This window comes from Anoplopoma fimbria, chromosome 10 (genome assembly GCF_027596085.1).
Source record: "Anoplopoma fimbria isolate UVic2021 breed Golden Eagle Sablefish chromosome 10, Afim_UVic_2022, whole genome shotgun sequence".
NCBI classification, from domain to species: Eukaryota; Metazoa; Chordata; class Actinopteri; order Perciformes; family Anoplopomatidae; genus Anoplopoma; species Anoplopoma fimbria.
In genome coordinates, this window is record NC_072458.1 from 18337115 (window position 1) to 18361712 (window position 24598).

The window sequence follows — 24598 nt, forward strand, 5'->3', positions numbered from 1 at the left end:
TTATCTCCACATTCTGACATTTTTTAGACCACCATACCCCTTGACTGATATAGAAAAGAGTCTGCAGATCAATTGGTAATGAAAATATCATTAGTTGCCGCCCTAGCTAAATCACCTTGCTGACATTATGTGTCAAGGGTCCATGTCTAGAGCAGATGTCAGTGGTTCACAAGCAAAGGTTAGCAAGCTACATCTGAGAGTCACAAGACGATTAAAGAAAGAAAAATAATCGGTTACACACAAGTATTTTTCTGTTTTCTGACCTTTTTATATTTGAATTCTTTCCCCATGTCTTTAGGTTGTTAATTTGATTTGACTGACCTGCTCAGTGCTCACAACTCATGTTCTCCACACTAAGGCTGTCGTGAATATTGATTAATAAAAAGGGGTTATAAGCCAAAATGCTTGAAAACCACCAGCATAGGGAACAATTTAGAAATACCAATAGTGAACTCTATACTGCCCTTTCCAGCAAAGCAATAAAGCTCATTTTGCACTGAGAGCTAAGGTTAGTAATGTTCTTCAAATTATTTTTGTTATATATTTGTTGAAATTCTCATTACATGGTGACTGCAATCAATGAATCAAATGCTCTAATAATAAAATAAAATAAATCTGGTATCTGTGGATGTTGCAGGACTGTAAAGAGCCTGTTCAATTGGACTGTATACCTACTGCAGACCTGCATGCACTGATTGTTTGACTGCTAGCTTAACAGATTTGAGTACCTACAATAGCCATTTTTGTTATTTACTTTCTTTCTTTAGAGGGAGGCCTGTCAGTGTTGACAACTTGATGACTTTCACACAAGATTGAGCGACGATTAGAGCTAGTGCCGAGAGTTACTTTCATTGGAAAAGAGTTGGCAACACTCGGCTGCATTTCCCAGTTGGATAATTTAAACAAATGTAGCGTACTCTTGCTAATTTCTCAACACTTACTATTAACTCTCACTAAATAGGTAACTTAATATGGTTGCATTGTTTGATATGTATCTTAACCCTGAGAGGACAAAAACAATCCTATACATTACAGAATGATTAATATAACATACCAGCTGGGATAAATATACCAATCATAATTAAAACAATCCCACTGAGATAAATGTCAATACTTTATCCAAGAACAACTAGACTTACAGCAACTTTCCAGAGTCAGCGGACAGAAATTGTATATTGTTTGGGCCTAGTTGTATGTATTGATGTGGTTCTATTGTATACGGTATGGGATGACCATTAAGCAACTTTGTAGAACACTCAACCCAATACTTTGTGAACAATAAGTCCCAGTTTTGGGTTCAAACTGTACTGCACAGGCCCATTGTTATCATCCAAATTCAATCCTTCCACAAGCACTTTAATAGGACTTTCTGTACGGCTTATTGCAAAAAGCCTCTATTTGATTTCACACCAGCACAAAGAGAACACTCCAGTGTGGAAGAGGTGGAAGGCTGCAGCTATCGGAGGAGTTATCTATGGCAATGGTGGAAATGGGAAACAAAGAGGAAACCCAGGGGATCTGCTGGTGCTCTGTGTACTCCATACTGGGTCCCATTAGATGTGACAGTTGATATATTGTACGAAGGGCAAAAACAAACTACTCAGCGAAAGCAGGCAGACGTTGATAAACGAAGGCGCACTGGGCTCATCATCGGGGAGCGCTGGGAATTCTCCGGCAAAATGCCAACTCAATATCTGGCTGAGCCATCCAACCCAATTAGGCCAGAAGATGTGCTGCTTTGGGGACTCTAACTTGGTGACACGCTATCTGTTTCAGTCAAAGGTTTGAAAAGTAAAATGTCAAGTGTCCGCTAGTTTCCCAGTTTAGCTCCATGGACTGTGATAAGAAAGAAACTTAAGGTCTAATTCTACACTTTTAGAAACATGTGAGGACGAGAAGTTATAAGAAAGGTTGTTTAAACGAGTAAAGAAGGTAAAAGTTTAGATTTTTACTTGTTAAGAAAAGAGCCCCGATTAAAGACAGAAGAAATGTCTCTCCAAGCAGTAGTTTTAAAGCAACACAGCACTTTCCTACAAAAAGCCATGACACTTAAAAAGCTCCCCAGAGGTGAAGTGCTTTTCATTAAAGGCTAATGAAACCTCCTGAAATGTTGGACACACACAAATACAGCTCACATAATGAGTCAATCCATTGATTTAATGTAATTTGTTGAAATTGTGATATTGATCTTCCCTTCCACAGTACAATAATGTTCAAATGTTGCATCTCAGAGGACTGGAGGGAGGTCATAACCCCGAGTTTATGTTGTGCAAGAATACATTCCCAACTGGACAGGGGGGAAACTCTACTGGAGCCGTGCAGACCTTAAGAGGACCTTAAGAGGACCCAAGGCCCCCCGGGAGTTTTTGGTTATTTGACTATAATGTAAAATCATAGGGGCATAAGAAGATGCACAACTTACTTGTTTACCTATTATTACACTGAGGCCCTGTACTGTAGGGGCCCTTGTATGAAAATCTAGTTTTAAACCCATTAGTTCAATTCATAGTGCCTAAATGTTGGATATTCCTTAATAACGATCTGTTCAATCAAACAACAAAACACAAAACAGATAATGTGGTTCTTGGAAAAACTATAATGAAGGTGGGTACATCCACAATGACAGTAGGAGGCCATCAAGCCGGTTTGTCCGTCCCTAGTTCAGCCTGAATCTCGGCTTTGGTTTACTTTATTGCTTTCTGAGCGCTGATTTGCAATGGGTCAGCCCATCATCACAGTGAATGAGGTGGAAACAATTCAGATGTAAGGGGTTCTTTTGATTGCTTTTCCTTTTCAATGGGGATGAGAGTCCATTGTCCATGCAAAGTTTCTGTGTTTTCAATGATTTTTTTCTCCAGTAACAAGCAAGCAAAACAAAAGAACAAATAAATCACGGCTTCTGTTAGGACTCTTGGTCTGGTAAAAAACTGAAAAACCTGTGTAGCTACATATATAACCCCAGGTGCACACAGGGTTACCCAATCCACAAACAAAACAAAACACTAATCACACAAAAACTCAATATACTAAACAAGGAAATAAATAAACGAAACAAATTTGAAATAAAGCAAACATCTAGAATAATCAGTCAAACAATTTACTTATCATTCGTAAAACAATTAAATGCTTACATTATATAAATGGCTACAGTCACATTTGTTGGTGTCTGAATGAAGCACTTTCTGCTCTGAACAACACGGTTACAAAAGGAAACACTGCCCCTCAGTGGATACAATGCAGAGCTACTGCGCCGGGTTCATGGGAGTCCTGCTGAGTTGTTGTATTTACACACAAAAGAGTCACCTAACTGGAAAACCGGTTGAACAAGTGATCTTTGTACGACTTACAGGAGGCCTCTCAGGTGAAGAGAAAACAAAATACCTGAACTGGTCTCATCCACAGAGAAATGTCTGGATTGTCAAGGCCTCCAGGGCAAGTTGACCTCTTGACCCCCTATCCCGTGTCTATTGTGAAAATTACCAATGACCTTCTAATAGCTTCAGACAAAGGACTTGTCTCTGTACTTGTATTGCTAGACCTTAGTGCTGCATTTGATACCATTGATCACCAAATCCTATTACAGAGATTGGAGCATCTAATAGGCATTAAAGGAACCGCACTTAGCTGGTTTAAGTCGTATATATCAGACCGATCTCAGTTTGTATATGTAAACGATGAAAGCTCGATGAAAACCAGGGTTAGTCACGGAGTTCCACAGGGGTCTGTTCTTGGACCTATTTTATTTACCTTATATATGCTTCCCTTGGGGAATATTATCAGAAAACACTCAGTAAACTTTCATTGTTATGCAGATGATACCCAGTTATATCTATCAATTAAGCCAGACGAAACTAACCAGTTCTCTAAACTTCAAGCATGTCTTACGGACATAAAAACCTGGATGACCTGTAACTTCTTAATGTTAAACTCTGAAAAAACAGAGTTATCCTACTAGGCCCAGATCACCTTCGAAATCAATTATCTAACGATATAGTTTCTCTAGATGGCATTGCTCTAGCACTACCGTTAAGAACCTTGGAGTTATCTTTGATCAGGATCTGTCTTTTAACTCTTATATAAAACAGATCTCAAGGACAGCCTTTTTTCATTTACGTAACATTGCGAAAATCAGGCAAATCCTGTCTCAAAGCGATGCAGAAAAACTAGTTCATGCATTTGTTACCTCTAGACTAGATTACTGTAACTCGTTATTATCAGGCTGCTCTAATAGGTCTCTCAGATCTTTACAGTTGATCCAGAATGCTGCAGCACGTGTTCTAACAAAAACTAAGAAAAGAGATCACATTACTCCAGTATTAGCTTCTCTGCACTGGCTCCCTGTTAAATCAAGAATAAAATTTAAAATTCTTTTACTTACCTACAAAGCTCTAACTGGTCAGGCACCGTCTTATCTTAAGGAACTTATAGTTCCATATTACCCAACTAGAGAGCTGCGCTCAATCAATGCAGGGTTACTTGTGGTTCCTAGAGTATATAAAAGTAGGATGGGAGCCAGAGCCTTCAGTTATCAGGCTCCTCTTCTGTGGAACCAGGTTCCAGTTTCAGTCCGGGGGCAGACACACTCACCACTTTCAAGAGCAGGCTTAAGACCTTCCTTTTTGATAGCGCTTATAGTTAGGGCTGGTTCAGGTTCGCCTTGGTCCAGCCCCTAGATATGCTGCTATATGCCTAGACAGCCGGGGGACTACCTAGGATACGCTGAGCTCCTCTCTCCTCTTCTCTCCCTCCATCTTTATGTATTAATCTCCTATTTATGCACATTACTGATTTCGCTTCTTCCCCGGAGTCTTTGTGCTTTCTCGCTTCGCAGGCTTCTATAAATCGTGGCTGTACCTGGACCGTGGTCGTGCATCCTGCTACGGCCCTGCTGACACCGACTGCTACCACCATTATTATTACTAGTCACATTACTATTACTATTACCTGTACCATTAAGCATTTTAGCTTTACTTCCACCCTGAAGCCCCTTTTGCTTTCTCGTTCTGCAGGTTTCCATGAATCGTTGTGGTACCTGGACCGTAGTCGTGCCTCCTGCTGTGAGCCGACTGACACCCACTGCTACTTCGATTATTATTATTAATCACATTACTATCCCTATTTTCATGGCTATAATTCTACTGTAATAATTGCTGCTGTTATTATAAGTAGTCTTATTATATGAATCATTTATGTCATATACATTGAATGTGTTGTATCTCTGTTATGCTGTTCATTCTGTACACATGACATCTATTGCATTCTGTCCATCCTGGGAGAAGGATCCCTCCTCTGTCGTTCACCCATGGGTTTCTTCCTTTTTTCTCCCTGTTAAAGAGGTTTTTTAGGGGAGTTTTTCCTGTGCCGATGTGAGGGAAGGACAGAGGATGTCGCATGTGCACAGATTGTAAAGCCCTCTGAGGCAAATTTGTAATTTGTGATTCTGGGCTATACAAAATAAACTGAATTGAATGAGCCGTCACAGCAGACTGTACAGTATAGTCTACAGTCCAGAGACAAAACCAGCTTATCTAAATTTTGTTTTCTGTCTGTCAATTCTTTGTGGGTTTATGTTTAATCTTTTATTGTACCTTTTTTCATCTTCTCCCTTATTTGAGACTATTTTGTCTCATATATATTTTATTGTTCAGAATCAGAGAATCAGAAACGGTTTATTGTCAAGTATGTTACACATGCAAGGAATTTAGCTTTGTGATTGGTGCAAGACTATGAACATAAAATAGAAAATATCAAAATTTTGATAAACAACAAGCAAATTAAGAGTACATTAAAACAAATATGTTATTAAAGTAAATTATGCACCAATACCAATATTGAATAAAGGGCCGATAATGGTTCAAGTAGCTTGATTGGCTATCAGTGACAATGGGGTTGATCTATTCAATTCAATTCTATGTTTATAGATGCTAGAGTTGTAATTCCTGTTCAAGATTTGACCAATCTTCTTGCCACATTAAAAAAATGTTTTCACTTTAATTGTTATTCCTGTTGACTTTGAAGTTTTTTTTAATTAAGTTTCTGGTGTACAATTTGTTATTTTAATAATAAAAAACTATTAAACTATCATTAACTTATTTATTTGTTACATTTTGTTTCACATAGTTAAGAGATCAAGTTATGTCAAGCCTGGGGTTTCCTTACACATTAAAGAATGATGGATTTCAACACAGGAAATCTGTTATTTTACATGATAGGTCCACAAGATAAGCTAATAATGCCTCAGCAGATATCATATTTTAGTTAAGTGCAAATTCCCTAATATTGTTTGAATTTATCAAATGATCAAAAAACATTTTCAACACAGCAACACAGGGGGGTTTAGGCCCTATGAAGCAGTTTCTTGCTTTGCAAACTTAGTAATAGTTTCTAATCATTGTCTGCTAATTTAATAAACAAATCAACAAATTGGTGTAGCTTACACAAATAAATGCCCTGAGAAGTACAACTCAAGATGCAGGGATAAAGAAAAATATAGAAAAATATATGTTGACCTAAAAAAATGTATAAAAACAAAATCAATCAATCAACAACAGAATAAATTGCAACATGGTAGAAAACTGATGGAGAATATTAGGCCAATAATAAGAAATGACACAGGCCTGAGACAGGAAATGGATTTATTGAGCAAGTGAGTGTGGTTAGCAACAGGAAGTGTGTAAATATTTGTAGAAGCGATAAAGGGACCGAGAAAGGGAGTGATGGTGTGAAAACCCTTAAGCTCAGTAGATGTACGTGTGTTTATCAGAGTTTTACCAGATGTGTAAACCTGTGAAGGAACAGAAACTTGCTGGTGATGTGAATGTTACACTTTCAATCCAGAGTCACTGAGCATCAAGAACACGATCTGTTAAATGAAGAATTTAGATAAAGTTACACAGCGATTTAATGTTTTACATGAAAGAGCAGAGTGACTGTAATGCTTAGTTTAACTTGTGCCGAAAAACTGAACTTGCTTCATAAATTACTCCTGTTCTAGACTTGGATATTTATACAGCAGATCTATAGTTTGACTTTAACAACTGAAATAGGTCACCAATCCTAAAAAAAAATTGATGCAAATGTGGCTTTAATAAGTGTGCAAACGTCTCACTAATATAAGTTACAAGGGTTTTATTTGTCATTGTACAATGGGGTAAATTTAGATTGTAGTCCCAATTTGCTAGATAGGAAAGAAAACAAAAAAACCGACATTATATATGGATGGTGGAGGATGGAGGATGAGTTAAGCAGTCTCACAGTCAGAGGAAAGAAGCTGTTTTGATGTCTGGTGGTTCAGCAGATTCAATTCAATTCAATTCAGTTTATTTTGTATAGCCCAGAATCACAAATTACAAATTTGCCTCAGAGGGCTTTACAATCTGTGCACATGCGACATCCTCTGTCCTTCCCTCACATCGGCACAGGAAAAACTCCCCTAAAAAACCCCTTTAACAGGGAGAAAAAAGGAAGAAACCTATGGGAGAACGACAGAGGAGGGATCCTTCTCCCAGGATGGACAGAATGCAATAGATGTCATGTGTACAGAATGAGCAGCATAACAGTTCTTAGATACAACACATTCAATGTATATGACATAAATGATTCATATAATAAGACTACATATAATAACAGCAGCAATTATTACAGTAGAATTATAGCCATGAAAATAGGGATAGTAATGTGACTAATAATAATAATCGAAGTAGCAGTGGGTGTCAGTCGGCTCACAGCAGGAGGCACGACTACGGTCCAGGTACCACAACGATTCATGGAAACCTGCAGAGCGAGAAAGCAAAAGGGCTTCAGGGTGGAAGTAAAGCTAAAATACTTAATGGTACAGGTAATAGTAATAGTAATGTGACTAGTAATAATAATAATGGTGGTAGCAGTCGGTGTCAGCAGGGCCGTAGCAGGATGCACATCCACGGTCCAGGTACAGCCACGATTTATAGAAGCCTGCGAAGCGAGAAAGCACAAAGACTCCAGGGTAGAAGCAAGTCAATAAGCGTAATAGTACAGGCAATAATAATAGTAATGTGACTAATAATGATAGTGGTAGTAGTAGTGGGTGTCAGCAGGGCCTCAGTCGGTGGCACGATGACAGTCCAAATATAACCCCGATTCCTGGGAACCTGCGAGGCGAGAAAGCACAAGAACTCCGGGGAAGAAGCAAAATCAGTAATGTGCATAAATAGGAGATTAATACATAAAGAAGGAGGGAGAGAAGAGGAGAGAGGAGCTCAGTGTATCCTAGGTAGTCCCCGGCTGTCTAGGCATATAGCAGCATATCTAGGGGCTGGACCAAGGCGAACCTGAACCAGCCCTAACTATAAGCGCTATCAAAAAGGAAGGTCTTAAGCCTGCTCTTGAAAGTGGTGAGTGTGTCTGCCCCCGGACTGAAACTGGAACCTGGTTCCACAGAAGAGGAGCCTGATAACTGAAGGCTCTGGCTCCCATCCTACTTTTATATACTCTAGGAACCACAAGTAACCCTGCATTGATTGAGCGCAGCTCTCTAGTTGGGTAATATGGAACTATAAGTTCCTTAAGATAAGACGGTGCCTGACCAGTTAGAGCTTTGTAGGTAAGTAAAAGAATTTTAAATTCTATTCTTGATTTAACAGGGAGCCAGTGCAGAGAAGCTAATACTGGAGTAATATGATCTCTTTTCTTAGTTTTTGTTAGAACACGTGCTGCAGCATTCTGGATCAACTGTAAAGATCTAAGAGACCTATTAGAGCAGCCTGATAATAAGGAGTTACAGTAATCTAGTCTAGAGGTAACAAATGCATGAACTAGTTTTTCTGCATCGCTTTGAGACAGGATTTGCCTGATTTTCGCAATGTTACGTAAATGAAAAAAGGCTGTCCTTGAGATCTGTTTTATATAAGAGTTAAAAGACAGATCCTGATCAAAGATAACTCCAAGGTTCTTAACGGTAGTGCTAGAGCAATGCCATCTAGAGAAACTATATCGTTAGATAATTGATTTCGAAGGTGATCTGGGCCTAGTAGGATAACTCTGTTTTTTCAGAGTTTAACATTAAGAAGTTACAGGTCATCCAGGTTTTTATGTCCGTAAGACATGCTTGAAGTTTAGAGAACTGGTTAGTTTCGTCTGGCTTAATTGATAGATATAACTGGTTTTTCTGCATCACTTTGAGACAGGATTTGCCTGATTTTCGCAATGTTACGTAAATGAAAAAAGGCTGTCCAGATGATCCTTCTTTTTCTTTTGAGACCGCAGCAGGTTGAACTGGTTGTCGTTGAGGTGGGTTTCGTCTTTTTAAATATCGACTTAGCTATTCGCAGGCACCTCTTCTCACCAATATCACTAATGCCCAGTAGATGGATGCCGATGATGTTTTGGGCGGTTTTAATCCCCTTCTGTCCTGTGCCGTACAAATCCCATGCCCGTTTGTAATGTTTGCAGTCAGGATGCTTTCTATTGCTACTCTGTAAAAGTTAACAAGAACTTGGCACGGGAATTTTGGCTTCTTAAGTTTCCTTAAGAAATACCACTAGCCTCAGCTCCATTGATGTAAACAGGGATGTGCGTCTTTGCTTCCTTTTTTCTAAAATCAACAATGAGCTCATTGGTTTTACTGACGTTGAGCAGTTCTCTGAACACCCCTCTGCAATGTTGTTGATTTCCTCTCTATATAAAGTCTTGTTGTTGTAATCCGGCCGATGACGGTAGTGTAATCTGCAGACTTCACAACAGAGTTTTCTGTTTGGGGTAGCAATCCTGGGTGAACAGGAGGGGGCTGAGTACACAGCCCTGGGGGGCTCCGGGGTTCAACACTAGAGAGGAGGCGGTTTGGCTGCCAATCCGAGACTGCCTGGGGTCTGTTTGTGAGGAAGTCTAACAACCAGTTGCTGAGTGAGGTAACCAAGCCCGGAGTGCTAAGTTTACCAATCAGTTTCATGGGGGAGATTGTGTAGAAGGCTGAGCTGATATCAACAAACAGCATTCTTATGTAGGTGTTGTTAATTTTCCAAAGGAGAGAAGTGGGGAGGAGTGGAGACTGCATCCTCTGTGGATCTGTTGGCTCTGTATTCAGACTGGTCAGGGTCCAGGCTGGCTGGGATGTTGTTTTCCGATGTGCTTGAGAAACAGTTTCTCAAGTGGAACTCGTTGTTCCTGATGTTATTTCAGAGAAATCAGTGATTCAGAGTGGAAAGATATTTCACGTCTGTGGGGCTTTCCCCCTCCTCTTCTTGTCATCCTTAAATATACACACCATCACAAATATGCAAACAATTGACCACATTCTGCTTCTCTTAAAGGTACAGTGTGCAGGGGATCTATTAGCAGAAATGGAATATGGACCTATATATATATATATATATATTCATGTGTACGTTTTCATGCAATGAATTGATGTTTGTAATTACATAAAACAAAAGATCTTTCTCTTCAAGGAGTCCGCCATGTTGCACGCCGTTTTTCTACAGCAGCCCAGAACGGACAAACCAAAACACTACTTTTTATCGGCAAATCCCACTGTCCCTTTAAACAAAATCCTTCTTTTCCTCAATGCGTCGTCTAACCATAACCATATATATATACCTAAACCCTTATTATGTTAACCTTCTAACCTTGTTAGCTTTAATTTAACCATCAAACCTAAAACCACGTATGTATGTCTTTTTGAGAAGCGAGGACAGGCCAAAATACCAAATCTAAAACTGAAAACTGATTTAAAAAACCCTTTAAACAGTGCTAGCATCCCTTAAAGCAATAGTTAAAATCATACTGAAAGCACTTCCTTTCTTTGGAAATACTCCTATTCACTCCAGTTTTAGATGATACAACTGATACGTCTTTAATATCTGAGGGTCATGTGCCAGACTTCGAGTCTTTATGCTAAACTAAACTGACCGGCTGCTAACTCTGACTTTAAAGACTGACATGAGAGCATATTTTCCCCAAAATGTCAAACTAGTATTTCTAAATTAAATGTCACTGTAATAGTCCATAATTATCTTTCAGTTGCAAACTAATGCTTTCGGTCACTTATATGTATCCTGGGACTTTACTTTTGTCTCTTAAAAAACACGTTTACTTGTGTTGACTTTATTATTCTATCCACTTTTACCTTATCCATTATTTCAAAAGATGTAAAAGAGTTTTAACGTGAGAATGTGGGTTTAACTGCCTCCATATAATCAGTCACAGAAATATTTTCATAAAAGCTTCCGAGCTTGTGCCCACACGCATTTTGGGTTTGTCCACCAACACACCTGAATAAATATGTAAAGTTTGATAAGTATTTTAACTGTTCGGAGAAATGTGAATCATGTTCAGCCTCTGGTGTGGTCAGCTGCTACAGCCTGTGTGATATATATTGTTTATCAGGTCTGTGTTAACCCCTGAGCAGATTCATTGACAAAGAATGTTCCAGGAGTTCACACCCACACAGTCAGAATACCTTTCACTGCCTCTCTCTCTCTGTTTGGCTGATATAAGTGTTCTGATTTTAATGCTATTTAAGACCTCTTTGCATCCAGGGATTAGATTGATTGAGAGGTGGATTACTCCTGAGACTGAAGAACGTTTTTCACAATGTCCTCAAAAGTAAAACTAAAATCCATTTGCCCATAAACAACACCACAAAACAACTTCCTTTTCTACATTTTTGTTATCTTATATGTTTCTACGTTTGACATGGTGACACATGACATCCGGGGTTTTTTCTTTTGGTATTTTTCAGTCAGTTTGGTTTTTTTAAGCACCTTCTTCCTCTTTATTCACTGGGTGACTAACAAGTAACAACAAGTACAGCAGGGGTTTCCGGTCTCAGTTTTCAAAATAAAACACCTAATGCCATTTAATAACCAGACATGCTCCATTATAGTAGACTAAACTAATTATTGCCAACCAAGTTAATCAATATATTTCAGATCTGAACCATGACTGATGACTGACTATCCTCCAGTTTAGTCAAATAAAATAGGCTAAATACGGATTAGATATAAAGACAATATTTTTAATTATTTATACACACACGCAGCAACACAGGTTTGTTGAAATGTAAATCACTAATATATAAGTATGAAAACAACTGTTTGATGCTGTATTGATATTCATATCGACATTATTCTGTACTTTTTTATGTTGATGGTTTAGGGATTTTCCCCCAGAAATGTTCATGCCTACATGTAATATATATATACAGTAACAGTCAAAAGTTTGGACACACCTTCTCATTCAATGTTTTTTCTTTATTTTTATTTTTATTTTTTTCTACATTGTAGATTAATATTGAAGACATCCAAACTATGAAGGAACACATATGGAATTATGTGGTAAACAAACAAATGCTCAACAAACCAGAATATGTTTTATATTTTAGATTCTTCAAAGTAGTTGAATGAGAAGGTGTGTCCAAACTTTTGACTGGTACTGTATATAAACAATCATTTAATGCTGTGTTGATATTCATATCAATATTATTCTGTACTTTTTTATTTTGATGCTTTGGTAAAACATTAAAAAAATTCTGAAACTTTCATGACCAATGGTCTACAACAAACACACCTGCAAACATGTGCATATAAGCCAAACCAATCTGTATGCCGGCTCATGCAAAGAGTAGATTGATTTAAATGTTTAATCGTTTTTTTATCATAATTTTGTTTTCCAAACTGAAATTTCATTTAGTATATTTACTCAATCTAATTTATTGATTCACATTGTGCACATTTTCATTTTTTTAATCTTAAAATTCTGTATTTTATTGCTTTCAACTTAACTTTATCAAGTCTCGATTTTCAGGGCTTATGCCTCCTAATTAACATGTTATTTACACTAGTTTCTTTTCAATTTTTTATTCGATTTTTTTATTCATCCATGTGACATAGCAATGGGATGATCTCATTTGTCATTGCAGATCAATCAAGAGTTTCAGCATTACTATTTCAGTTATTATGGATTCTTTACTGTTTTTTTATTGCTTATTTATAATACTTGTTTTTTATTTTTATTTGATCTTGTTTTTCTTTTACTATGTCTCTTATTTGCACTATAACCTATGCTGCTGTAATCCTGTAAATACTAATAAAGGATTATCTTATTTTTTATCTTATATTGTTCTTAAAATTTGCAACATTATTACGCTTTTATTTTTATTGCCATATCAGTAGATTTCCGGCTGAGTTTGAAGGACGTCAGCTCGACGCTACTTTCCTCACTTTGAAACAAGTCTGCTGAATACTTGTGTCGGTCGGGCGGAGGAGGAGGAGGAGGAGGAGGAAGAGGAGGAAGAGGTCATTTCCACAGCGGGGGCACCAAAGGAAACAAGGATCTATTACAAGGTGGGTGAACAGTCATTACATAGGTCACCTGTAGAAGTTACACCTGTGTTTCAGAACTGTTCTGATCCGGGTTCAGTCCTGCAGCTTTTACAGGAGCATTCACACCATTGTCGGTTCATTATGCACAGACACGGTGGTTCACTGGGTCTGGGTTCATGTTCATGTTGTGTAATCGACACATTGCAGAATGTGTCCTCCAGTGATGGGAACAAAACAATAAAAGGTGGGGACATTAAGATAAAACTTTAAAAAAATATATATATATCCACCCACTCCCTTTTTCACCAGTCACACCAGTTAACCCAGTTAACCCATTACTGCTGATTACTGGTTCTCCTCCAAACTACAGGTCAGCCAGACAAAACAGCAAAGGAGGAGAATATGCACATTTCAACAAAGTTTGTGAGAGCAGAACTATCATCATCATTACATAATATCAGCCACCAAGTGGTCATCACTATTTCTACAGGAAATCTCAGCTTTTTTAAATGTTCATATCAGTAAAAAAAAAAAAAAAAAAAAAAAAAAAAAAAAGAAAGACTCCAAAGCTATGGAGCTTATTCATTTATAGGACAGATTTGAATTTAAACAGGTAGATGAATGAAGCAACTCCTCACCCAGGCAACAGGTTAACTTAAATAAATACAAGATACCACATTTACAACCTAGTTATCTGCAGAAAAGGAAATCGTAGTAGTTTGTAGCACTTATTATATTCGTATTAGTCTGTTGCAATTATTGTTTTCGTAGTAATTTGCCTCTGCACTATACTTTTGCTCTGGTTTATGCTTTAAGATGCTTGTTTAAGAAAGGAGATGCACTTATGACTTCTGGTGACTAGTAGTTCTCTTGAATACCTATGTTGAATACACTTCCTGTAAGTCGCTTTGGATAAAAGCGTCTGCTAAATGACTGTAATGTAATGTAATGTAATGTAATGAAATCAAATGTTTAAACTTTCACAAATACGTCTGATAACTGATGATCCATACCACAGTGTTTTTTTAATATCATTTTATTGATATTTATATTTTTATAACAACTGTTAATGAAAAGTACATGAAATTGGCAAATCTGCTGTTTAGAAGCAGTGAATTAAATAAAATCATATATACTGTGTATTCTTTCACATTATCCATATTTGGCTGCTTAACGTGTTTTTTGGGGAGTTTTGGGAACAAAAAAAGGTCATTTTTGTGGATGTCAACCCTTTAAATCCAAACAGAAAACCCAGTGTTCATCGCTCATCTACTGATCGTTATGGCGACCATTGTGATGGAGAGTATCGGGCGGGTGTTCATCAGCCTGCAGCAGATCAGAGGGGTCCCCCGGATGCTGACGGAGGCCGCCCCCTCCATGCCCGGCACCGTGCGAGACTCCGAGGTTCCCCACTACTTCCGGGAGCGCTACGTCTGCAACGGCTACCGGCCACTCAACCAAAAGTGGCGCTACTACTTCCTGTCGTTGTTCCAGCGCCACAATGAGACCATCAACGTCTGGACCCACCTGCTGGCGTTTTTAGCCATCCTGGTGAAATTCCGTCAACTTGCCGAGACTGTGGACTTTGCAGGTGATCCTCATTCGTGGCCCCTGTTGATCCTGTTCCTGTCCTCGCTCACCTACTCGGCGTTCAGTGCTGTAGCTCACCTGCTGGGTGGCAAGTCTGAGCTGTTTCACTACTTCTTCTTCTTTCTGGACTACGTCGGGGTGGCGCAGTATCAGTACGGCAGTGCGGTCGTTCACTTCTACTACGCTGTGGATGAGAGCATGCACAGACTCGTGAACGGGATCTTCATGCCCGCCGCCGCCTTCTTCAGCTGCATGTCCTGCCTGGGATGCTGTTACGGCAAGTACTGCAACCACAGCCTCCCGACGTGGGTGCGCAAGGTGTGCCAGGTGGTGCCCTCGGCGGTTGCCTACATGTGGGACAGCAGTCCTGTGGCTAAACGACTCATGTTGTGGTCTACATCCGGCGACGACCCATCCCTCATCTACCACTTCGGCCAGGTCGCCTTCTTCCTCAGCTCCGCCTTCTTCTTCAGCTTCCCCCTGCTGGAGCGCTGCTTCCCCGGACGGTGCAATTTCGTGGGACAGGGTCATCAGGTGTTCCACGTTTTTCTGTCCTGCTGCACCCTGTGTCAGATCCACGCGTCCCACCTGGACTACGTGGGCCGCAGGGAGCTTTACTCCAGTCTGCACGGGGGCGGTGAGGCCGCCGTCTTCGTGGGACTGTACGCCGTCACTTTGGCTGCATGCATGCTAATCGCTGCCTTCATGCTGAGGAAAGCTAGATGCGTGATAGAAGTCGAGGCCAAGATCAAATAATGTATTAGATGTTGTAGGAGCTACATGCAGAAGCGTTAATGTGCCTTTCCTTCCAAGACTAGCTACTTTGATATACAGTGAACTAATTATTCTGTTTATGCTGCTGGCTTGACTTTGGATTGACGATGGATACATGATGTTAGGAGTTTGTACTTTGGTACCAATTTGTGTTAGAATGTTGTGGAATCATTCATAGTATCATGGATCAGCAAAGGGTCGAGCTTTTTCTAAAAAAATAATGTATTAAATCTAACATATTACATATCAGTATGCTGTTTCTGATAACCATACATGACATGCAGTCGGATATTTTTTCAATTATCTGGTTTTGGATTTTTTTTCTTTTATCCTACAATACTAGGATAATATGTGGAATAACATGGGAAATATGGAATTTTTTATATATTATATTCTGAAAGTCACTGACATTGAATAACTGTTTTTATTATTTCTCCCGAACTAATGAACTTAAATGTTTGCTTATCTTTAATTCATAATTATGGAAGTGGCTTAAACGTGTTATTAATTAAGCTCACAATTGAACTTCAGACACTTTAATCTAGTAATAATCAAATAAATAACCATTTTACAGAACAATTTTACTACATATGGAGCCTGTCGTTGTGTTTGTGCCTTAGGAGACAATTGTTTCCACATTTTATGTAAAGTTTAGCCTAGAGTTGGTGCTGACTGAGTATGACCTTGTGAATGTTAATGTCCTCAACCCCTGAAAGCCATCAGAAAATGTCCCAGTGTCTTCAACCTTTAGGATTTAAGTCATGGGTTTATACGTGTAGGTGAGAAATATTTGAGATGTTTCAGTGCCAGAATTTAAATTGTTTTGTAATTGTTTTTCTAACACATGTTCCATTTTATATCACTTTTAGATATAATGATACACTGCCTTTAGCTAGATTTTTTTTATGATATCTAATTTATAATCAAGTCTTAAAATTGATATGTCTTATTTTAGACACAAGTATTCATTGTATTGTGTATTTTTGGATGTCAGCAATCACTGTACTGTGTCTTGATTGTGTCTTATGAGACCATAAGGGAAAACTGAATGTAGGTGTTACATAAGTGTACTACAGATGAAGGTACCGCGATAATGTATGTCTTTGTGAGATAACAGTGCTTACTACTGACCAGGATGTAAACACAGTGGGATTGAGTTTAACAAACATCTCTTGGGGACAGAGCGGCAGAAACAATCTTATTTTTTATAAAAGCACAATTTCCCTCATAACCTTCTTGAGTTTCATGTGTGAAACATTGAATAATGATGTGATATCTTGGTGGCCACTATATAAATCTCTCTTGTCAAATGTTCCAGACGGATGGGAGTAACTTGGTGGTATTTATCAGGGCGCGTTGACCTTTGCACACAGTACGTGGAGCAACATATACGTGTTATCGCCATTGTTATCTTTTAAAATACAGTATAATATGCATCCAGCCTCCCTCAAAGACGATAAAATATAGTGTTGATTACCAAACTGCATTTTCACGGACTTAACAGCCAGAAATAAAAGTTAAATGTCACCTATATGGTCTCATCCAGGGCTCTCCAACAAGCTCAAGGTTCAAAGAATATAGAAATAAGTTTATTAACACGATGTCACTTTGTTCAAATTCACAGACATCCCGCCTCCTTCTGATGCAAAATAATTACTAGCCATTCAGCTGCCAGCTCAATCTGGAGAGACAAGTCAATGCAGAGACAGTTAGCAGCTGTTTAGTATAAACAGGTGATGAAGTCGTTGGTGTTTGGACTGTACAGGGAGATTTGTAGTCGAAGGGCGTCTGCCCTGAGCAGCAGAAAGATACATTCCAAGTATTTAGGAATTCGGCAAGTAGCTACTGTCTTTTTTGGTTGCCAAGTAACTAAAGCTGAGCTTTAACAAAGCTAGCTAGCAGTTAAACATCCACTGAATAACAATCTGAAACTGTTTATTTCCAAGTAACACATACAAGGAATTTGGCTAAGTGATGGTTGCGTAACAGTAAACACAGTGCAAAAGTATAAGACGGTGAAAAATCTGAAATATTCACAATAAAATATGGTAAATAAACAAATAAGAGTACCTTAAAAAAAGTATATTTTTAAAGTGTCAAGTGTTTATTAATAAAGAAAAAGGATGTGTAGGGGTATATCTGTGAGAAGTTGTCTTGGGGATGTAAGTTTGTGAGTCTTTGAACTGTGTCAAATTCATTCTTAAACTACAAAGCAGTATTTTAAAAGCAGGAGCTTCCTTTGATTTTCGGGTATAGTTGCCCCTTTTTTGCCGTAGTTTGCACGTGTGCTTGAACTGCCACCATTAATATCCACATGTCCTCACATAGCCTACAGAACACCACTGTTGACCGTGTCATAGCATATGAATAAACTCTATTGTGTTAACTGTCGTCTGCTGTCACTTTTTGTTTGTGTTTTAAATTAATAATGTGTAGTAATAACAGGCAAGAGTAATAACAGCCAATCGGAGCAGTGGATTTACCTGTCATTGCTCTACAGAAACGCCCCCTTTACCATGGCTGCAATCAGACCCTTTAAGTTAATGCCACGCCCACTTGATTGATCCAACTCCCACGATTCAACCAATGTACCTGTAGTAGTCGGCAGGAAGTGGTCTGGTCAAACAATTATATTTCAAGATTAATAATAAGGAAAACGATATTATGTTCTTTGTACAGTTGATTTTATTTTTTAGAACTTCATCAATATGGCACCCGATAAGAAACATTAAGATTAAGAATGCAATCAAATATAACAAATACATAGCTAGATTGAAAGATGGACAACTGAAAATTTAGTTTGAATTTGTATTACTTTTTCTTTATACATAGAGTATTTTTATTATTATTATTATTATTATTATTATTATTATTATTATTATTATTATTATTATTATTATTTTCAACTTTTAATATGCACCTTTGTTAATGTTAATGTTATGTATAACGTTTTAAAAGAAACATCAAAACACACATTAACAAACATATTACTGTCTATTTTCCAGCTGCATAATACTGCGGTGATTATGATTATGAAATAAGCACTACATCACTTCTCGTCGAGATTAGATATCACTACAACAATACAGTAGATTAATGAAAGTTGTTGAACTGCAGCACGAGCCAACCAGCAGTACATAGTCTGAATTGTTTTATTTAGGAACTATTGGACAATATATTCTTCAATTTAATTATTAGACATATAAAACCATCAAATGCTCAGATTATGCCAGATCCAGCTATATATACAGTAGAGGTAAAGTGTCTGTTAAGTGTTTATGCTGCAAATAAGAATAAGTTACCAAATGTCTGTAGTCCTATAGTGCCCCCTCCTGGTGTATATAGGAACCTGCATGCCACAGCAGAATCGAGCTAAGTTTGAAATTACAATAGAACTATATTAGGTGGGATCAAAACATACATGGCCATTTCAAAGGATGCAAATATAGACTCTAATGTTTATGACAATCATATCTATGTTTGTATGGAGAGGTAGATGAGGACAATGGCTCTCAAGCAGCTGTGAGCCTGCTTGATGACCTTGGGCCCCCTCCATAATTAAAAATGGTTTTAAAAAGGGCAGGCAATTTCCAAAAATACTTGACATGTGCTTGGAGGAACCAATCAAAAAACAGTTGATCTTTTATGTGTTAGTAGTTTATACATAGAAAATGTAAAATTTAAAACATTTATAATCTACTATTGTATATATAAATGACGGGAAAAGTAAGCAACAAAGAGTTAAATGTAGATGCAATTTAATATCACCCCCAGAGAGAAGTGGCAGTTCCCAAAACTTTTTTTCTGAGGACCAACTTTAAAAATAAAAAATAAAAACCATTATAGGTGTTTTTATAAAACAGTTGTAAGAGCAAAGAACGCAGCTGACCATTTTACTGCCATGTCCGCATCATCTTCTATCACCTTGAATCGGTAAACCAGCCATTTCAAAGAGATGTAGGTTAAATACATCAAAACTCTATTAGGGTTCCTGTGCTATTGAAAACATACGCATGTTAAATACTTTATACATGAGTCCAATTATGTGCATTGAGGCGGAGCTATTATTTCCTAATGAACATTTTAAAACTACAAGTCAGCATGTGTTTTATTGGTTTAATCATATGGGAAGTCACTTTTGTATATTTATATTTTTTCGACCACACTGACTTTTTATTATCCCATTATGGTGTAAAATGTAAGCAAACAGCAGTAGAGCTGAAACAAAATGATGATTCTCTGTGGGTTTGTTAATACTAGTGACACCTTTGACGTCATCAAAAGCATTTCACCCATTGTTTAAATGAATATATATGTCAATTGGTGGATTTTTTACTTCTTGAAAGTAAGCTATTTGTCTCTTACTGCTCTGAACTGTTATGGTTTAGTTCCCACTGTGTCCTTGAGGCTCTGATATCCTTCTCAGTCAACATGTGGTTCTTCTCATCAACACTGGGTGGTGATCATGTACCGCTGTTGTTAATGCTGAATTAGGAGAACCTTTCAAACACAAGGTTGCTGAGCTCTCTTGTGTCTTCGGTACACTTAAACCCCCTAAACCAAATATAGAGGCGTTAACTCCTTGATGCCAGACTTTTCCCTCAGGCTTGCGGCGGGCCTTCAGTAGATGTCAGGTGTTTGGGTTTGTTTAGGATTAGGTGTACTGTCTGTGCTGCCAACTGTGATTCTCATGATAGAAAAGAATCAGCACAGCCGACTCTGTAGCACCTGCACAGGCATCTTCATGACGATCCTGGTCCACTATTCTTAACCTCGCTGATATGAAAGATTAGACCTGAAGCTTTGGTTGAAAGTGAAAGGGCTGGAAAAAGTTGTAAAGCAGCTTCCTGCTCAAAGGTGGATTAGTGTTCAAAGAAAAGTGAGGCTGAACAACATAGAGAGGGACGACAGGAAGAAGAGAAAGAGATGAGAATCAAGTGTTTCTCAGAGGAAAGTTAAAAATAGAGATAAGTAAAGAGTTTATCTTTGTAATGCTGTCAACTTATTAAATCTGTCTCTTCTGCTTAGGAAAGTGCTGTAATTTCACAGCAAATCAACACTGAACTTAAGTCAAGAATCATCATAAATATAATGTGGCAACAACAGAACTATGTAAAATATATCTCTGTTGAAAATAAATGTGCGTTGTTTAAAATGAAGATGTTTAAATGGACCAAATATTGACAAAAGAATCTTCGCAGGATGAAGAATAAGTGAAATGTGTGAAATAAACTTAAGACTCATCCACACAACCTGATGACCCGGTCAGTGAAGGCAGTGATGAGCTGCATCCACACACTTGGTTCGATTCTTGCACAGAAAAAGCAGAGCAGAAGTTCAAATTCTCCTGTCTGACCATCATGCTCTTAGTGCTTGAATTTTAATTTCCTGGTTGAGAAAAGGAGCATATTTATTGCATATGTATTGTAGAATATCGGAATCAAGAACTTGTTTGTTTTGTTTGGTTCATGATCCTTTAGATCGGTGGTTCGCAACCTTTTTGTCTGTTGACATTTGAAATAATGCATTTTCCACTTAGGACTGCCATCTTAACAGTTTGCATATGTCAATGAGCTTTGAGAAGTTCAAAGCTTCTAGAATCAATATTTTCATATTAACAATAGATCAAAAAGCTATGTTTAATGTGAAAGTTGTTGCAGCCTACTTTTGATTTTTAAGGACCGTAGCTTTAATGTTCAGTTTGTTTCCTTTAATATTTTTTATATGGTGGAATAGGAAAGAGAGATAAGAGATTTATTTTTCGTCTCTACTTTACCGGGACTTATCTCACAGCCCTCCAATCTATCCTGTGGGTATATAATGATGTTCCATGGGAGTCTTCAAAGTCAACGATCATCCACTTCTCAAGATGTTGTGCTGCAGTAAAACGAAGCCAAGTAGCATTTTTACAACCCTTGTAAAGATCCCCTGAACAATAACAATCAAAGGCAATTAAAAGCCTGATTAGCTCAGCATTTTGTCAACTTCCAGATACTCTGTGTACCTCTTAAATAAGGCTTTTTTCGTCAAGAGGTCGAATGCAAAACAGGCTTGAGTACGCGGCGCGGTTTAAATCACTACGTTTGATTGAGAAAAACATTTTCTATTGGTACTTAATGAATCCCACAGTGTTCGTCTTAATGAGGAATCAGGACTTCTCGGTGTGGGTCGGATCTCTCTCTCCCGCTCTCTGTTTCCCACTCTCCCACCTTGATTGCTTCTTATGTAGGTCATCTCGGTTTGTTTTAATCACTGTGGGGTGGATAGAGTCCCAGTTAGGTGATGAAGCCCTCTTTTCTCTAATCAAAGTGGAAAATCAGATCTATTTCTAGCACATCGTCAGCACTGTTGTAATTATAGATTAGTTTGTGATCAGCTGGGATCAAATCCATTTGTGTCAATTATTCTGTATACAGATGGTGTTTTTTTTTAAAACCCATATCGTATAAGGCCCTCAGTGTCTTCAGACATTTCATAGTATGAGATCTAGAAGAGCAGATTATGTTTTGACCTTTATGCACTCCAGTGAATCCATATAACAGGATTGACCTCCCTCATTGATTTCCCATAAGAGCGAAGGAAGGTGGATGTGTGATTTCTGAAAAAATAAAAACCGGTGGGTGCATGATTGTGTGATTTTATTTGCTGGTACACACAGAGAATCCGATTGTAATTAAACTCTGTTCTTCCTGAGCTCATGCTGCTCCGTCTCTTAAAAAAAACCAAAAACTGACAAGCTGCAGATTTCTCTCAGCAGGGTCTGCCAGCATCGTGCATCCTAATTATCCATTTGATTACCCACGACAAGCTAATAAAAACACACATACACACACAAACACAACAAAGCAGATTCTTAAACACAGAGGAAATGTCTTGGAGCCTGAAGCTGCATGATACAGACACATGTTCAACATATTCTATCAGGAATAAACAGTGACTAATAGACCATATTGAACAAAAATAGATCCTGTTACAATCATTCTTTATATTTGTGTGGTTGTTATGATGTAGCAATCAAGTGAGCCATATATTTTGCACATGCCACATGTGTTTTGAATATTTGAGCTATTATAATATTATGTATCGTTGATATTTTAGCTCGTTGTTTTGTTTTTTTTGTCCACAGATTTCGCTCACTATGATAAATCCACTGCGTACCCGGTAAACACAGAGGACCATTTAGCAGCTAAGGAGCCAGATGTTACCCTCAGGGGTTGGTGGAGACCAAAACGGAGCTAAAAGGAAACTGAGTAGTACAAATAAAAGCTAAATTGGCCATAATCCAGACTAACAGATACATTAACTCTATCTGCGATTCTGCATAGTCAACTGGTTTATTTTTGCATTTTATCTTATCAACTATTCTATTTGCACACACATAAGACTTCGCAAAGGAAAAACATTTTTTATTTGGCCTATGTGATGGTTCAGAGTACTTTAGTCATCTGTGACCTTTGTTGCTACCTTTGTCTTCCTAGAAAGATGACCATAAAACTGGAAACAAGTAATCCTTCAACTTTATTGTGTTTCCCTTTCAACGAATATATACTCATCTTTTATATATGTTTTTTGATATGTCATAACAATCATATCAAAAATGTTTACACTTCTAAAATACACCATAAAACTGTATAAGGTCACAATATGTTTTCAGTTTGTTTAACTGCCACCAATTTACCAAATAATTAATTAATGCAGCTTTAACAAAAATATTCTTGTCAAGGTAGGAAATCCTCAGAAACAGTCTCAACCTCCTCATAACCATCTACCACGTCATTTATGCACGCCCATGTCATAGTTGCAGTATTTCCCACAGCACACGAAGGCAGCATTGCTCTGCCGTCCTCCCTCCTCCTGCCTGTGTAGCCTCGTCCTCTATCCCAACACTGTGCCTCTGTCTGTAGGTGGGAGGGTGTTGATGCAGAATAGGTGTGTTAAGGCCACTCTTCCTCAATGTGCTCTCATTCTGTCACCGCCTTTAGTGTGTGTGTGTGTGTGTGTGTGTGTGTGTGTGTGTGTGTGCGTGTGTGTGTGGGTAGCAGGTGGTCAGCACAACCACACCTGTTGTTAATGTGATGGAGTATAAGGGCTTAAAGAGAAGCGCACTGAACACACTCATGGATGATGAATGGGATGTGCTCTGATAACATGTTAAAAACAGGCGGCTATGTATCTAGCACACACACACTCACATCCGTCTGCCTCTCTGTCAGTGTGTGTGTGTTACACCAGCTGAGTGTTTTTGTGAGTCTTTCTGGAGAAGTTGGTCTGCTTAAATTATGATTCTTGTGTGTGTGTTTGTGTGTGTTAGTGTGTGTTGGACTTAATTTTGGGAGTTGTTTCCTTTTCTATCCCTCCTCGTCCTCCCCTAAATTACACTTCACAGATTAGTTCCACAGTGATCTGTCACTTGGGAGAGAGTGTTGTGTGTGTGTGTGTGTGTGTGCGTGTGTGTGTGTGTGCGTGTGTGTGTGTCTGTTATGGTCGGTTTAGATTGGGGTTCCCCTCATTTGAGTAACATTGCTCAACCACCCAACATCTATCACACTAAGCGAAGGACAAACTGAATAAAGGAAACTGTCTCAAAGTTCAAGCTGTCTCTCACATGCACAAATATGAGCGTGCACACACACACTCACACTCACACACACACACACACACACACACACACACACACACACACACACACACACACACACACACACACACACAGAAGCACTCCTTAACTGTCATGGGGTGTGGTGTGTTTGTGTGCAAGGAGCTCAACTCAGTTCATTAATCATGTCTTTGTTGTGTCAAGGCAGGGCTAATTAGATTACAATACACACGCTTATTGGAGTCAACCAAGCAGGAAGCATATGATATGTTGCAATATGGCATGAGCACACACACAGACACAGACACACACACAGACACAGACACAGATGCAGGGATAAAAT

General features: G+C 38.4%; 1 protein-coding gene across 1 annotated transcript; it reads left to right on the forward strand.

Moving 5' to 3' along the window:
• Positions 1–13221: 13221 nt before the first annotated feature.
• Positions 13222–18035, forward strand: paqr7a (progestin and adipoQ receptor family member VII, a). The gene is made up of 2 exons (XM_054605977.1): positions 13222–13316; positions 14542–18035. Exon 2 carries the CDS (start codon positions 14577–14579, stop codon positions 15639–15641), a length of 1065 nt encoding a protein of 354 aa, XP_054461952.1. The 5' UTR covers positions 13222–13316; positions 14542–14576; the 3' UTR covers positions 15642–18035.
• Positions 18036–24598: the final 6563 nt, after the last annotated feature.

Coding starts and splice junctions, on each gene's coding strand:
- paqr7a (XM_054605977.1), top strand. CDS start 14,577: ATGGCGACCATTGTGATGGAGAGTATCGGGCGGGTGTTCATCAGCCTG.